The 17452-nt window shown below is 44.8% G+C and overlaps 3 protein-coding genes across 3 annotated transcripts; all 3 read left to right on the forward strand.

Annotated features, from left to right (window-relative positions):
* Positions 1-8725: 8725 nt before the first annotated feature.
* On the forward strand, positions 8726-10296 carry LOC120951329 (perlucin-like protein). Its single transcript, XM_040369987.2, has 2 exons — positions 8726-9406; positions 9476-10296. Exons 1-2 carry the CDS (start codon positions 9343-9345, stop codon positions 9904-9906), a joined length of 495 nt encoding a protein of 164 aa, XP_040225921.2. The 5' UTR covers positions 8726-9342; the 3' UTR covers positions 9907-10296.
* A 727-nt stretch (positions 10297-11023) lies between these two features.
* Positions 11024-11738, forward strand: LOC120950883 (perlucin-like). The gene is made up of 2 exons (XM_040369269.2): positions 11024-11136; positions 11237-11738. The coding sequence occupies exons 1-2, from the start codon at positions 11073-11075 to the stop codon at positions 11638-11640; spliced, it is 468 nt and encodes a 155-aa protein (XP_040225203.1). The 5' UTR covers positions 11024-11072; the 3' UTR covers positions 11641-11738.
* A 3105-nt stretch (positions 11739-14843) lies between these two features.
* Positions 14844-15706, forward strand: LOC120952868 (perlucin-like). Its single transcript, XM_040372416.2, has 2 exons — positions 14844-14943; positions 15022-15706. The coding sequence occupies exons 1-2, from the start codon at positions 14880-14882 to the stop codon at positions 15441-15443; spliced, it is 486 nt and encodes a 161-aa protein (XP_040228350.2). The 5' UTR covers positions 14844-14879; the 3' UTR covers positions 15444-15706.
* The last annotated feature ends 1746 nt before the right edge of the window (positions 15707-17452 follow it).

The raw sequence follows: 17452 nt of genomic DNA on the forward strand, positions 1-17452 counted from the left end.
TGCTGTTGTACGCTGTTCTCTTCGCCCGCGTACGTCGGACATTTGTTACACGATGCTACTTTTCATACCACACCCGTGTCCCGTGGGTCCTCCGTGGACTACGTTCGCGCGTAGTGGGCAGAGTGGAAAAAATACATCATCGTACGGCATGATCATCCGGCCCGTACCCGTACCCCCGTTCCTGTGGCCGGTACGTCCATCGGCCTTGGCGGTTCGTTGTGGTTCCGCTCACCTTCCGCCCCACGGAAGCTCGGTAAAGAAATCTTTATCATAAGCCTCGAACAACGCCCCGCACATCGGGAGGTCCGCAACGGCGGTCGTGGTTTTCGCCGTGGCTTTGCACAAGGTTTTACCAATTTTCGAAGCATAACCATATCGCCCCACGCTGAGAGACGCGCCCAGCAGGACGCCGGGGAACGCCGGCCGACGGTTGCTCAGACCGCGTTCCAACCACTTCATTCGTCCAATCTCTCGCAGAAGAAGTAGAAGGAAAAAAACGCCCCACACACACACACACACACACACACACACACACACACACACACACACACACACACATAGAATAGAACATTCCCTTCCGTGGTGTGGCGAACAGCTGTGTGTGTGTGTCTGTGTGTGGGAAATCTGTGAAATTAATGCCACAAAAATTACCACTGAATTTAAAATTAATTAAAAACAAAATTTATTGGAAAACTTTTCGCGTTTTACCACGACCAAAACAGGTGGGAGGATACGGGGTACAGCAGTGAAAGCACCAAGCACTTTCTTGGGCCAGATCTTTGTGGGCGGTGGTTGCCTACTAACATCGTGCTGATCGTCATTTTCCATATCCTGTTGGGTGGTTTCGGTGGCAAATCGGGCGCAGGGTTTGGCCTTACATCTGAGGCCATTTAGTTTCTTGCTACCGCTGGGTGTGGAGATTTGGCTTTTTTTTCTTCCGCCTGCTACGATTATGATTGCTCCCCAACCCCAGGGTAAGTTAAGCTTTTTGCGAGCTTTTTTGTCTGTGGCGAGAGTTGTTTTTCCTTCGCGTTTTTTTTTGGTTCCTCCTCATTCAACCAGACAACCCCAATTTGCACGATCAAGCAGACCGAGAGTGGGGCACAAGCGGGGTGGAGACTGGTAATATAAGACCGCTTATTAGTTGGACTCGTGGTGTGACAAATTTAAATGCAAAACAACGGAAGAAAAACAGCTCCACAGTGAACCAGGAATGGGGGGGAAGAATGTCATTTTATTCGTTTCTTTTCCTTACCTCCCGCAGGCTTCTACTCACAGCATCATATCTCATTATCACGGTGGAGAACGAAACACAGTTGCACCACCGCCACCTCTTTATGGTACACGATGCACGAGGGAGCAAAACAACGCTCGAAGAAACTTCCACTGGTAAAGTTGTGCCGTTTTGGGAGGGTGATGTAAACCGAATTAGACCGAAGGGACCGGAATGGGGGGACAGGAATATAAAAAAAAAACACGTAGCCATCCAACAGCTGAACACAGCTCAGACGCATTGCAATGAAAACGGAAGGTGGGGAAGGAAAGGAAAAGGATGAAGCGGTTGGGTTCGCTACCGCCAAATGGAAAAGTTTAGAATGTAAATAAAACTATCCTTCCGAAAAGCGTTGCGGGAGATTTGTTCCGTTCAGTGGATTGTCCCTTCACTGCACTCGTCGGTTGCTTTTGGAAGTTATCTGTGTGTGTGTGTGTGTGTGTTTTTTTTTTGGTTCGCTTGTTTGGATGTTGTTTTGTATTTACCTCTATCGTACCCGGGACAGCAGCAAGTTGGTAGGATTGCATCACGTTTTCGTCTCTCTCGCCCCGGTGTTTCGCTCTCGAAACCGTTCCGTAAAACTGACCACCACTGAGACGAGCGGGTGCAATTGAAGCTTGCAAAGAACTTGGTACTGTTAATCTGGCTGCATGGAGAGATGCAATGGGATGCGATAGCTTGTGATAGTGTGCGCGAGCATACAGCGTTGTGGTGGCGATGTGGCAATTAAATGGTTAAGCTGGGGAGCTTGGGTGATATGAGCATGGATTAGATGAAACAGTCAAAAGAAAGAGACTGGTTATTATTTTATTATTTCTAACATAGCTTTTAATCATTATTCAAAGAAGCATAGTTTTGGATAGTAGGTAAATCATAAATGAAATCGTAAAAGCTATTTGAACTTTCGATTCTCTACCGCACGCAATTCATCTTGATAAACTAGATAAGCTCGGATTTCCCTGCTCGCTCCTGCAGTGGCATTATTCTTACCTAATGAATCGCTCGTACGTCGTGAAAATTGATGTGCACAAGTCTGAAGAAATAGTCAGCAGCTCAGGAGTGTCACAAGGAAGCAATATTGGCCCGCTTCTCTGCATCTTATTCGTCAACGATGTCACCCTCACATTACCTCGCGATAGTGTCAGTCTGTTTGCTGACGACGCACACATGTTCGCACCCATACACAACACAGGTCGGAGTATGTTCCTGCAAGACTACATCGATACCTTCTGCTTGGCGTGCAATCGCAACGGCCTGACTATATGCACTGAAAAACTATGCTATGCTATGCTTTTGTGTGTCCTTTTTTCGATGCAAGTGACCCAATCACTGCTACCTACTTCATAGACGGCACCGCAGTTAATCGACCCAATTATGCCAAAGACGTTGGCATTCTTCTAGACTCAAGTTTGCATTTTTGAACAGCAACATCGATGACGTTTTAGCCAGAGGAAACTAACTACTTGCGCTGACTATACGGACAACAAATTTATTTCACAACTCTATGGGCATTTAGGTTGTCTACAGTAATGTCGTTCGCTCGATCTTGGAATATTCGTGTGTAGTCTGGAGCCCAACTACTGTTTCTTCACCTGCTCGACTTGAGGAGATTCAACGAAAGCTCACGCGATATGCCCTACGCCTACTTCCCTGGCAGGCGTCTTCTAGGTCTTAAGGTTCTTTCAGTTAGAGTCATCATCGCCTTTGCTGCATCGCATCGATAGCTACGCACCATCCCGACTACTTAGATCTAGAGAGACTCTACGGGTTGTTCGGCTCCCAGCTCCAGCGCTGGTCGGTCTGATCCTATGTTCCGCATTCAACACTGTTTCGGAATGCTTTGATTTTAATATTTCAACCCAGTGCTTCAAAGAACGTGTACGACTTCTGCCGTGGCCGCAGTGAATTGTGATAATAAGCTTGATTTTGCTATGTATCTTTTGTACTGTTACCCACCTTAACTAGTTCGTTGAAGATTAACTAATAATAGTATAAATGCTTAATATTTATGCAAAATGCGAATGTATGGTTTCAGCAAATTATTCTCTACGTAACTAGAAGAAACCTATCAAAACAGCACACGTTCTGGCTTCGAAAGCCCCTTCGCTCATCTTTTCCATTATCAAACAATGTTTCCCACTTCGCGCGTTAAACCTTGTTATGCTTGATCCGGTAAAATAGTGTAGTGCTCAAATGCAAACAAAGCGGCAGCATAAAATGAAACAAACTAACGAACCAACGCTACGAAGAAACATTAAAACACTAACGTGCTTGCGGTTAGGCCATACGCCGAACCCAACCCGCCATCGCTTTTCCCTGTCTCTTCTGCATTCAATGTGTGTAAGAGTGTGTGTGTGTGTGTGTGTGTGTGTGTGTGTGTGTGTGTGTGTGTGTGTGTGTGAAAAAAACGGAAATTGAAATATTTACTGAAATTTTATGATCATTACAATGGCGGTACTACCGTTTGCTGACACTGTGTGCAATGGTTTTGTGTGCACACTTACAAAATATTCCTTCCAAGCACACACACACACAGTTGCAGCGGAATCCGAACCTATCCGAGACAGACCACCCAAGCGCACTGCGAGCTGTGCAGTAATTGAGACTGGGAGATGTTGTTTTTTCACGTTTTTGTTTCGGGGTAAAAATTTTAGAACGATCAGCCAGTGGCCTTCGACTGCTGGCAAAACCGGGGCCGGGACGACGGCAGGATGATTTCCTTGTTCCCCTGCTTCCAGGCCGCATTCCAGCGCAGCGTGCATTTTAGTGCCAATATTTATCCAATGTGTTCTGGGCTTCTGACCTGGCTGTGTTGGTGGGGTGTGGGATTATGTGGGCTGGAATGCGTTTTTTTGTGTATGTGTGTGTTCTTGCTGTTGCTAAGCCAAGCCCAGTTATTACTGTTGTTCGCCGTAATCTTGCGCTGTTGGTGGTGAACAAAATTGGGGTTTTTGTTGGATGCCGTTCTGGGTCGTTTCTGGGTTCGTTGTTGTGCGCCCGCCCGGAACTCTTATAGCTTTATTTGAGGTGTTGTGTTATTCGAAATGCGATCCTTGCAAGCATTTGTGTGTGCTTGTGCTCTTGTGTGTGTGTGATAATCGGCAGTATACTGTTTCGGTCTTATCATTTTACCCAGCCATCGTCCTCCGTCCTCTAGCGAACGTTTTTGCATGTGTAACCAGGTGCCTTCTTCAGGAGCAAATGTGTATGTGTGTCTGTTTGGTGATTGTTTTCGATTGCCAAGCACGATTTGGAGAGGAATGAAATTGCATCCACTTTCATCTGCGAAAGCGGCCAAAGGTGAGGTGGAAAATACCACAACCGAATGGGAGGGAAAGGGCGAAAGGTGGCAAATTGGCTTGCAGTGAGAGTGATACAACCGGAAGCACACATAAATTCCCAACCAAGGCTTTGTGCAAGTGTGCATGTGTGTGTGTGTGTGTGTGCCTGAGGACAAAGTGATATTATGTTGTTGATGTCATAAATTTTCTCGAGCACAGGCGTCGAAGCTTTTTTTTTGCCAACACCCGGGGTCCAACGCAAGTGTTATGCGATTCGCGGTATGCTTTGCTGCGCGATACGAAACCGGCGAAGCGGTGATTGTTGGGTGTGAGAAGGGTGAGAAGGAAAAAAAAAGGCAAACGATAAGAGAAACTTGAAAACCTTCCCCTCTCGGCAGCCGCAAACATAGTGAGAACGATTCGTAAGGATTTTCGTGGGGAAAATTTTATTAGTTGCTCTACTCTCTACCACAAACGAACCGCGGGCAGGCAACTGAACCGGGCGATGGGTGCTTGGTGTGAGTTTTTTTTAAAGATGTTGTTATTCCCAATGCCCACGACCATCTCGTTCGTCAGCAACTTACTACTTCATCATTCGAGAAAGAATTCCAGTGGGATGAACAGAAAAAAAGCGAACGCCCGTTTGGAGCTGGCGATGGAAGTACCATGCGTCTCCATTTCATAACGGGCGCTTTGCAGTTCCTATCTCTTACCACCTGCCTCCTGCCGTTCTAGAGTGTGTTTGTGTGTGGGATGTTTGTATTGTACATCGAGTTAAAATGGTGACGCCATTTCGTACTGGTGACTGGTACTGGTACAGGAAGGACATCCTTTACACCAAACGGTGGCTCGCGTTCGTGAGGGAAGGCGAAAATTGAAGCATTAAGCTGACGTGCGAAGGCACCGTAGGTCGGGCTGAATTGGCCACCGGAAACCGGTGCTTTTGCTGTACTCCCTCGGAGCCCTCGGCCTGGCCAGCGTGCCAGTCGATGGGCTTAACCGTTTTGATGAATTTGCCGTTTTGCACTGTTGAAGACGTCTCTCAACTGGTTTCGGTGTGTGCTGGCGCTGGTAAATGTTGATTAAAAGTGAAACTCCACTCCACTGGCAGGGGGGCCGTGGAGGTGGTGAGGGGCCACGGGCAGCAGTGGCAATAATGTGCGCTAAAGAAAATAAATAGGCATTTTTATGGTGCCAAACTGGCTGTACTATGACGAGGGCTTGTTGGGGCGAGATAATTTGATGTGTGTTGTATTTATGTATGAACTGTCTGCACTGTTTAAGGGAAAGATGTTTATTTGCTTTTGTATGTTATTTTTGCGCAGCATTAAGTTTGTCTGACACGTGTTAAAAATATGAACAAATTTTACTCTTTTTACATTACATTATTTGGTATCAATTGTACATGATTGGAAAAGTTAATTAACACTTTGACCGCCGGCCTGACGTCACAGTTTTTGAGTGAGCACGTAGCGCATGGCAAGAGAGCGATGAGAGCGACAGTTTCTCGTGCCATTGTTATCACTCTTTTGTTTGCGATAAGCGGCGTAGCACATGTCGTTCTCGTTCTCTCTTTCCTACCTCATTCGTTCTCAAGAGAATCACTGAGCGCCAGATGCAAAGCTGAACGGTGAGCAAAACCGTCATGCGAATTTATATAACACGGCGCTTAAAGTGTTAATTTGATCAACTTTCACGGTTTTCCTCGAATAGTTGATATTTTACAGTTCTTTGTTATCGTTCTATTACTATTATTCATTTGTTATTGTTAAAATATATTAGAAAACCGATTTCAATATCTGTTCAATACATCTAAAACTCATGATGAGGCACTGCAAATGTTGTAATAGTTTATTCTTCTTTGGCTCAACAACCGATGTCGGTCAAGGCCTGCCTGTACCCACTTGTGGGCTTGGCTTTCAGTGACTAATTGATTCCCCCCCATAGCAGGATATTCAGTCCTACGTATGGCGGCGCGGTCTATTTGGGGATTGAACCCATGACGGGCATGTTGTTAAGTCGTACGACTGTACTACGAGACCGGCATAGTTTATTCAATAGTTCATTACATCTACAGTGAACCCTCTCTTATTTGACACCTCTCCAATTTGAGAAATCTCTCTTATTTGAACATTTTTCACAGTCCCTTGATTACCAGTACATTTTTGTCCCTCTTATTTGGAAAACCTCTGAAATCTGTATCCCTCTTATTTGTGTATGGTGTTGCCATGGTTATTGAAAGATGTATGCTCGAATTGGCGATTCTGTTCGCAGTTTCCTATAGCAACAGTTAAGGCTGCATACTAAATGTTCTTTTTCTTTCTAGTTTGTATGGACCTTTCATTCACTTTCAATCTCTGTAATTTGAAAACCCCTCTTATTCGACAGTCCCATCGCTTCTCAAATAAGAGAGAGTTGACTGTATTTTAAAAAAGTATATATTTCCCTGCAATTGCAATAATTGAAAAATGTGTCTAGTAGTGAGCGTTGCAAAAAATAACGATTATACTACCATCTGCCACACAAACAACCCATGCTCTTTGCGTGTAATTGATAAACCGTACACCTTGATTTATTCGATAGTGAAGCTGCAATCCTTGGTGCAATCCGCAGAACCGAGCTAATTTATGTGTCTGTTACGGGATGCGGTGATAAAATATTAACGCAAGCCCAAGGTACCGCGAAGCGAACCAGTCAGCATGACCGGGGTCATGAGGGGCTTTTGTTTTATTTATCCGTTGCGCTCAAGCCAAAGATGGTCCAACATAAATCAAGAAATTCAGTTAGCTTTCCACAGTTGTGTATTGTATTTTCCTTATATTTCTTTCCCATTTCGGACAAAGAAAGAAGGTAAAGTTTTCGTCTGTTTATTTTTGTGTTCGATTTTTTTATCACCTCACCAACAAGTTTCGTTGCAACGCAGTGCAAGGTTGTATCACTGTTTACAAAAAATGGGAAAATGACTTGCTTCCTTTTGCTGACCAGATACGATTTCTATCTCGTCTTAACTCTGCGTTTGACCACCGGAAAGAATGATAAAGTCAGCAAAGGGCTCGAGCAAACCAAACACTGCACCGACTAGCGTTGCTGAAGCACGAACCCATGAAAATATGACACTTTGACCATACACAAGTGCTTAACGCGAAAATTGCCACCTTTTCGTTGGATCTCTCTCTCTCTCTCACACACACACACACACACACTCTTGAGCTGGATGCTGTATCAGCGTTCTTTAGTGCAAGTGTCAGCTATTGCGTGCTGTGAAAGAAAGCACTTCTTTACGCTTTCGGATAGATAAACAGGATGCGCCGTTGTGGCCGGAAGGAACGGATAAGCGAAAAAGCAACAAAAAAATGACAGCAAACCAAATGCGAAATGCTCCATAATCTCGCTAAGGCACGATAAGGTGGATGAAAAAGAGAAGTGAAAAAGGTCGCTCGAGTGTGTCACGGGAATGAATGGGACTGTGTGTCGCTGCACATCCTTCTTGTGCACCATCCTTGACAGCAGACCTAGCCTGGGGTAGCTGCTCAACAAGAGCTGCTGCAGCGCCTGGATACCGTTTAATTAGTTTAATGGTCACCTGGAATTTTCTGCTCAAAATAAATTACTCCCAATACAGGCGACCACCACGTAGCTCATTAGGGCGGTGGCTTCCGCTGCTGCTGCTGCTGCTGTAGAGCAAGTCACGTGTAATGGTGAACCGTGTGGCCATTACGGCGAGTGACTTTCTTCCCCGGGAGTAGTTCTGTGGTTCCGCGCTCGGGTGGTTTGGATAGTGTCAGGTTTCCGAAGAAGCTGCAACGTTAATTATTTTGCTGCAATACACGGTTGGCTAGTATGTGGTAGTGTTGCTGATGGGGATTTCTTCGCTTTATTCATTGATGTTGTAGCTTGTCCGCTGGTTTGCAGCAGCATTGAACCTTCGAGAGAGGGGTGCCAAATAAATGAAAACTAAGGCACATGTGTGAATCCAAATGAGTGGCAATAATCGTCGCAAAATGTGCAGCTTTTTTACCATCTTTGGTTGATTATACCTCAATGAAAGAAATATTGAACGTATGGAAATGATGAATGAAATGGATTGAACTGGTATGAATCAATTTAGTAAGTTATTAACAAGCATTTCCCGCGCAATTCAACATTCGCTTCCAGTTTCAAGCATGCAACTGAACAACTGTTTTACCATTCAATGACAACAATATTTGTGTAGTGTAATTTGCATCTCCGATAAGCTATTTGGTACAAACAAACAATCACTTCCAGACTAGGGTTTGAGAAATGTAATCAGTTAAGTAAGGGGTTTTTTCAGTTCACTTTAAACAAGTGTAATTTGAAAAGCGATTGACGTCAATCGTAACTTCTTTCCAGACGCGCAGCAGGAGCGTTTGTTTGAGCAAGTGGCGGCTTCGAAAGATTTCCGTTGAAACAGATGTGTAGCGTTGGGTTAATGTTCCGTTTTTCCTGTAAGCTAGTGAACAAATTATGCTGCACCTTGTTTTATGCATTTCGGAATTAGTAAGCGTTTTTGTTTACAAATCCAATGGTTTATGTAATCGAAATTAGCTTTATTGACTGTAACCAAAAGCTTCATGGAAAATTCCTATTTAATACTAGTCTTGCCAAACTGTTGAAAGCTTTATTTGCAAATGTGTAGTGGCATATGTAACACCATCTGCGTCAACAGCGGATCTGCGATCGTTGCAGCAGGGTACTGAGTGAAGATCCGAAATGCTTCTGCCTATCAAATACACGTCAAAGTGTGGTGTCTAAGTGCAAGTAACAATTATGGTAGCTAAATCGCTCCTTTTCAGGCTGTGTATGGTGCTCTTAGCGCTTAGTAGCATCGATGGTAATGAATGTGTGAAGAAATTGACTTTTAATGTGCATAGCCCGCTAACAAAATTCCCATTCGGTGCAGCCTATTCACAGCAGGTGTATGTCGCGTTTTTGCATCCACTCAACTTCTTCGAGTCGTGGCAAGAGTGTAACATTAACGGTGGATATTTGGCGTCGATCGAATCGCCGGCAGAGCAGGCTCTGGTGGAGAAAGCGATGGCCAAAGCACGGAACCAAACGGCCGTCTATTACGTTGGAGGCACGGCCATCGGGCGCGATGGTCGTTGGATGTGGATCGGGTTGAACAAAGAGTTTGCGCACCGTGGCTACAGGAACTTCTATCACGATGAGCTGAACAACATTAGTCGTGGACAGAACTGTCTTACCGTTGGCAACTGGGATAAACCCAACCGGGGTAAATGGGATGAACTGGAGTGCACAACCAAGGTCGATGGGTATATATGCGCTTTCCCTGTCGTTGCCGACTCTGCCTTCGTTGATGCACGGGGATAGTTCAACGAGTTAAAGATTGGATTGATCGGGAAATGGTTATATTGAATACGAATAAATGGTCATTGGATTGATAATGTTGTATGAAGTATAAACCATTATTAACGTTTTTTTCCCACTGTGTCGGACACACCATTTAGACAGTGTTAGGCAACGCAACTGTTGTGTGTTGTGTTGGAAGCGTCGTCAAATGGACTCGTCGTCTTCGAATTGCTTTCAACAGTACCGAATTGAGGGACAAAATGATACCAGTTTATATAAAATGAGAAAAATTCAAAGCCTAATATCATTTATATTTCTTTTCGCATTATTTTTAATCAATATCATTTGTTTCTTTCTATGTTGTATCTTGAATATTCCATGTGATTACTATTTTACTAGTCCCAAGCCACAATGTTGGATATATGTTCAGATTTTGAGGAAATTTGTTATGTTTGAAAATATCCCACGACCTTGTTTGTGCTCTTCATAGCATCCTTTTTGCAAGCACTCAGCCATTTGGCAGATAATATTGTTTTTCAGACAAATATTGTGAAGCTTTACGGATCGGAAGCATCGTCCTTTAAAGATTCATCTAAACCAGATTCACCACATGTTTAACTACGTGAATCTGTTAAGCCTTAGCACTACTATCAAACATAGCAAAAGAAAGCTTAGCTAACAGACATGGCTAAGTCTGAGCAAAGCACTGGTCTGCAAAATTATGATCGGGCTCTATATATGTACTACCTCCTGGCGCATTGCAAAGAACATTTATTGACGCAGGTGGTGCATGTTGTGACGATGCTTTTTTCGTGAAAAAATATTTCCAAAGCAGATTGAGAACATACTGAACAATCAACACGTGGCAGTTCCAGAATAATCGAACTTGGCGTTGACATTTGAAGAGTTTAAGACCTCTATCGAATGTAATTAGACCAGCCAGCGACATTTTACGATGGTTTTAAGCATTCGGGATGATCGTTACAGTTTCTGTGAATTACAAAACAACTACATTGGGAGGTAGAAACAGGTTATTAGCAAGATTTCATACAATTATTCTACGCATATGGTGCACCACCTGTGTAAGCGAAAGATCTTACTTCCTGTATGCTGAAACTGGGTATAAATAACGAGCGAGAATCCGTTGCTCATCACAGATAGCTCAGTGCTCTAGCTCAGACCTAACCATGGCAGTTAAATTTATTCTTCTGACGGTGTGCGTGGCGTTCTTCGCCATCAATGGTATCGAGGGTAAGTTTTGAGAACAAAAAAATCAAATGATATTCCTTTTTTTGCAATTCATTGCTTTTCCTCGTGAGCTTTCTATTGAATTTCTCATTTTTGTGATTAGCCGCAACGGTACCTAGGACTAAATATCTGGCTGTTCTGCAGCCTTCCACGTTCTTCGAGGCGTGGCAAGAATGTAACAGCAAGAATGGTCATTTGGCTTCGATTGAGTCGCGTCAGGAGCAGCTCCTCGTAGAAGAAGCTATGTCCAAAACGCGCAACCCAACGGCTGTGTACTTCATCGGTGGTACTGACCTGGGTCGTAGGGGTCGTTGGGTATGGATCGGTCTGAACCAAGCGCTCGAGGACGGAACTTACACTAACTACTACCCCGGAGAGCCCAACAACCTGGGTGGTGATCAGGATTGTCTGTCGATCGGAAACTGGCAAGGATACAGCCGCGGAAAATGGGATGACACGGAGTGCTTCAAGAAGCTCGATGGATACATTTGCGCTTTCCGTGCATAAGCTGTTTTACGCTTTGCAATAAGATGCGGTAACTAAACATAGGCTGGTTGTTGAAAAAATGAAAATAATAAAACAATGAAATACAATAAATCTTTCCTTCTATCAAATGAGTGTGTGTATCGCAAATTTTAATTTGAACGCCCCAAAGATATGCAATGCGCACTACGCTTACGAATCTGTAACATGTAGCACAGTGGTTTCAACCGGTGCGGAATTCCACCATGGTGGGAATTTAGAATTATGGTGGAGGGGGGGGGTTTATCTATCAAAAAGGTTTAAAACCACTGATCTAGCAGAAGTATGGAGCTTATTTCATTCGAGCGTTGGGCGATATTTACGCGACTGATCTTCACAGGATCCTCAGACTGATTTTTACTCCTCACTCTGGATAATCAGTCTATGCTGGAAGGTTCCAAATGTTGGAATGTAACTAACTCCGTCGTTTTTAAAACTGGTACATGTATTCTCAAATGTCGACTCCAAAATTATAATTTTATCAATTCTTATATATTTTCAAAATCCCTTACATATCTTAATCATGCCTGACTTGCGTAAAAGCATATTGATGAAATGCAATACATATAACAATGGGCATAGGGCAGAACTGCTATATTCAGCTTGGAATCTACAAGTTTCACATGATGTTTACTAAACATGTACCATTTGGGTTTTATTTGTCATATCAAACTGGCCCATGTGGGATGAAGAATTCTCACTATAAACGGGAGTGGCTCAAGCAAGGGGGCGTCCATAAATTACGTAACGCTCAAAGGGGGGGGGAGGGGGTTCCCTGTAGCGTTACGGTTTGTTACATAGGGGAGAGGGGGGGTTCACATTCTGTTACGTAACGTAATACAATCCTATCACTGGTCACTGACAAATGATCGCCCACCTGGGTAAGTTTTGCACTTTTATTTCTTTATATCTTTTGATAGGGAATACGAACTTGACATTTATAAAATACCAAAACAGAGGTTTGACAGAAAATTGCCATGAAAAAATCCACCGTGTAATACAGGTTTAAGAGCCGTGTGTCTCAGGTAAAGACTGTAGTTTTCAATCTTACCGTCAACAAAATTCAAACAGTTACATGTCATTCTACGCTAAACGCATCGACCTGTATATTATTGTTGGTAAACAACAGTCGTGCGGTGCTGTCAATCAGGATTAGTTGGATAATTCGGCTGCCTCGATCATCGGCAGCGGTTTGGGTTGGCAGTGAGGAAATTGTGTGCTACAATAGAGCTGTCCGAGCTACATGGATACATGTACAACGTAGCGCTACTAAACGAACTGGTGAGTAGACTGCCTCCTAGTATGTTTACTAATTGGGCCGTTTTTAAACACACCAGGGACAAAGTCAACCTAACTGACTGCGGAAACTGGATAGGAGAGTTGGCCGATGCCATAGCCGGCGCAAGGGTTCACTCCTTCGGCAATGGCGAGACGGAGAGAAAGGTTGATGAACGCAGACAGCCTAAAGGGGAACCCTTCACCCACGCCCATCCATGGACAAGCCATGGACGCAACAATTCGTCAGTTGGGCGCAACGTTACGGGTCGGACTTGTGCAGTTTGTAGAACTGGGTGTAATAGTCTGGAGAGTTGCAGACGTTTCAGGCACCTGAACGTGCATGAACGATGGAACGTCATCAGAACGGAGAATTTGTGCCGCAAATGCCTGCGTCAGCACAGCAACGCCTGCCACGTAAAGGAGCCTTGTGGCATCAACGGCTGCGGGTATATGCACCACGATCTGCTGCACGATCCTGCGAAGCATGAAACAGCACCAACGACAGTTACGCCTAGATGTAATGCGCACGCTACGGAGTCATCTGATGTATTGCTTCGTTACGTTCCGGTGACGTTACAAGGAAAAAATAGTGTGATTCAAACGTTCGCATTCCTTGACGACGGATCGTCCGCGACGTTTGTCGAACACGATCTCGTTCACGAGCTTGGACTGGAAGGGCAACATCGACCCTTGTGTCTTAAATGGACGGGCGGTACTCGACGAGAAGAGCCAGACTCTATGCAGGTGTCGCTGCAGGTATCTGCCTTAGGCGGGGAAAACGTTTCAGATCAGTAAAGCACATACAGTCGCGAGCCTTGCGCTTCCTGCGCAATCCTTGTGCGTTACGGATTTGCTAAGCAGATACGATCATCTTCGAGGTCTGCCGCTTACTTCGTACGATCACGTACGACCAAGGCTACTGATCGGTATGGACAACTGCCATCTGGGACGGGAGCAGAACGTTGCCGAAGGACGAATAGGCGAACCAATAGCAGCCAAAACTAGGCTCGGCTGGATAGTGTACGGGCCTGGTGCGGTAGTGCCAAAGATAGGCTGGCCAAAGATATAAACCCATATTTTTTTGTATTTGTTGATGCAAAACCAAATTAAGGGGGGGGGGGTGTTCGATCATGCGTTACGTAATTTTGGAAGGGGGGTCTCCTCCAACGTTACGTTTTGTTACGATAGGGGGGGAGGGGGTCGAAAAACCCAATTTCAGCGTTACGTAATTTATGGACGGCCCCCAAGAGAAAAAGGGATAGAGAAAGATCAGTAGCCTGGAGAAGCTGCAAGCAAAACACTGTGAATGAGACATTGCTCAACACGAATCGAAATTCGAATCTAAATAAAAATAATCTCTGGTCTTAGTAGAATCCACTAGAAGTGTATACGAAATTTGACATGGCGTGCACTAATAAACACATTCAGATCACGAACCCTGCATTCTAAGATGTTCTGTGCAAAGATAAGGTTTTACATTTGGCTTTAAACAGCTGCGAGTGCAAGAACCCATGACGGTGCACGCGATTAATTTAGAAATCTTCCACTGAATATTGAACAGCGTTTTTAATTTAAACAGCAGCTTGTCGGTTTTCTGCAGAAGCTGTTCGTGTTTGGATATTTACCACGCTGTCGCGTTTCTCTCTATCTCCTTCTATTTCTCTCTCTCTCTTTATCTCTCCATCGTGTATATCTTCGTAGATTTGCGGTGTATGTCTTCCGTTGAACTTTTCTAGTGAACTGAAAAATATCTTACCCTTACCAATACTTGAAAGAAAAGCTGTTGTAATGTTGCCATATGACTTAGCATCTGCGTAAATAGAAAATTCTCGTACGGTTATAGAAATTTCCACCCACTGCTAATGTGAAGTAGTATAAATAACTCTTCAAACGTCAGCCTGAATCACAGCTTTTCATACCAGCGGTTAACGTCTATTCGTCCAACGATGGCAGCCCAGCTCCTGTTGACGGCGTTGTGCGTAGCGTTTGTGGCGTTAAATGGCATCGAAGGTAAGTCCTGTGATTCTAAAGAACACTTGCCAAACAAAGTGTGTGTGTGTGACCGTTTTAACGTTCTTTCTCTCTCAGGTGCTACCGAAGCAAAGTACAAGTATGTGGCTATTCTGCAACCGTCCACGTTTTTCGAAGCCTGGCAAGACTGCAACATTAAGGGAGGCCATCTGGCCTCGATTGAATCGCCCCAGGAACAGGCGCGGGTCGAGAAAGCCATGGCCAAGGCGCGAGATCCGCGGGCCGTATTCTTTTTCGGCGGCACGGACCTGGGCCGCAAGGGCCGCTGGATGTGGATCCATTCGAACAAGCCGATCGGCAACGGTGGCTACACGAACTTCTTCCCCGGGCAGCCCGACAATGGTGGTGGCTCGCAGGACTGCTTGACCGTGGGCGTCGCGGACGGCTACAACCGTGGCAAATGGGACGATCAAAATTGTCTGTACAGGTTGGATGGATACATATGTGCGTTCAAGTCCACTAGTTCGATTGCATCTTAGCAGGATCGGTTTACTCATGACGGGAGATTTTAATCAATAGCAATGAAATGTGATACGCATAAATATGTTGCTGTTGTGTGTACGTTTATTTGTTTCCATATTCGAATAGGATTCAGCAGGACGCCTATTTAAAATACGATGAGTCCTAACTGCTCACTAAACTGCGTATAGTTATCATGATCATCAGCATAATCGTAACCGGAAGAGAGCAGTCATTCCGGGAAAATAGCGGGTAGAAACAAATTATTCGATTCATCCAACAGGCAGCTCTCTCAGCCCAATGCAAACCGTTTAGTCAATTATGTAAATGACTTTCAGCACGAAGCAGACCAAGAGGCGAGAGAACTAGTTCAGGATTCTGCTGAAAAGACGGAAGAAGGTGGGCTAACGACCACCGAGACTATGATATTTTAATAACCGATTGCAAACACCTTCTTCCCAACTATGATATCAGAACGCATAGCCAGGGTGAAAGAGGTCCCTCCGGGAGCCGGGCAACAGGCACTTATCATAAACATGACGGGTGTATCATAAATCTTTCCCCTAGCGTTGTCATAATTATCGTCCTTTCCGCCCTTGTTGCGTTCTTGCGCGCTCCGGCCCCCGAATGGGGGCAAATGAATGAGGTCTCAATAATTAGATACAGTCGAACTTTTGCTGGGTTGAGCATCGTTTCCATCATCTTGGCACGTTCGGGCACGCGTTGTCGGTGAAACGGATCCTTACGGATTCCCCCCTCCCGTACGTGTGGTTCGACTGTTTGTGCGTGTAACCGTTCTGTTGACGATCCTTCTAGTAGCTATGATAAACTTTCCTCGCCCAAGACTCGCTCGGACGCACTTTTAATGGCTCAAAGTTGGATGTGGCTACGTAGTGTTATGGTCCAAAAGTTTTTGGCTGTACAGTGGCGCGGTTTATGACTCCCCGTGGTGAAAGTTGTGCCTTACACGGGACGGAAAGGTTTGTTTTTTAATATCCACACACACGCATTTGAAGAAGTCGAGAGGAAAAGAATGGAGGCACTTGCACTGGCAGCAGTGTACTGGAGTGATGCACACTTTTTATTAATCATGGAAAGTTCGTTTGAAAGTTTGTTCGAAAAGCAAAAACAGACGACGAGATAGAGCGATAGCAGTGGCACGAGATGCGCGACAACGGATGCCACTGTCCATCGGCAGGGAGTGCAATTTCCGCGGCCGTTTTTATGCGACCATGATGCGCCCCTTTGGCACATAACTCCTCCATAGCGTAGTGCTGCTACAAAACGGCTGAAGCCAGTGCAAATTGATTAGGCAGGAAGTTTTGTAATTTGATCAGCGTTCGTGAAGATTTATGATATTTTTATTCGAAAGTCCATAAAGCACTGGAAAGCTGTCTACCTTCTTCTAGAGGCCACAGCGATCGTGCGTCATCTTCTTCAGCCACTTGGAGTACGGGGTGGGTACTTCTTTGGTACTTAAGTGCGCGAGTTAGCGGTGCGAGCTCGTGGCTAGGTAAAGTTTTAACCATCATTTGTGCAGGAAAGTGCTGTCCTTGCTTCGCTGCGCTCCATTCGAGCTTATTCGATTGCGCGCCAGGTAGGGCTTCCTGCACCTTTCCGTTCGCAGCGGTTTGAATGTAATAAATTTTCATAATTTGCTGAGACTCTCAATGGTGGTGACACGGCACGGTGGTGGTGGTTTGTGTCAGCAGGATGACTCAATTGTGGACAATTTGATGTGATCAGTCAGGTCAGGTCAGTTTGCGAAAGGTGGCTCAAAGCCATAAAGGCATCAAATAAATCTTTCACTCCCCTTGTCCTCAACCCAACGCATAGTGCATTTACCGCACCGCAACCATTTACGCCAAAATGTATGCAATGCGCAGTACGTGAAGTTGTGCTTTACCGACGTTACGCGTAACGCTTGCAAGTGAACCGGTTTGGCTTGATGGGGGATAAGTGTTGAAATGATGCAACTTTTTGCACGTTGTAGGAAAACTTTAAAAGAGTTGAATCTGCAATATCACTT

This window comes from Anopheles coluzzii, chromosome 2 (assembly GCF_943734685.1).
Source record: "Anopheles coluzzii chromosome 2, AcolN3, whole genome shotgun sequence".
NCBI lineage: Eukaryota > Metazoa > Arthropoda > Insecta > Diptera > Culicidae > Anopheles > Anopheles coluzzii.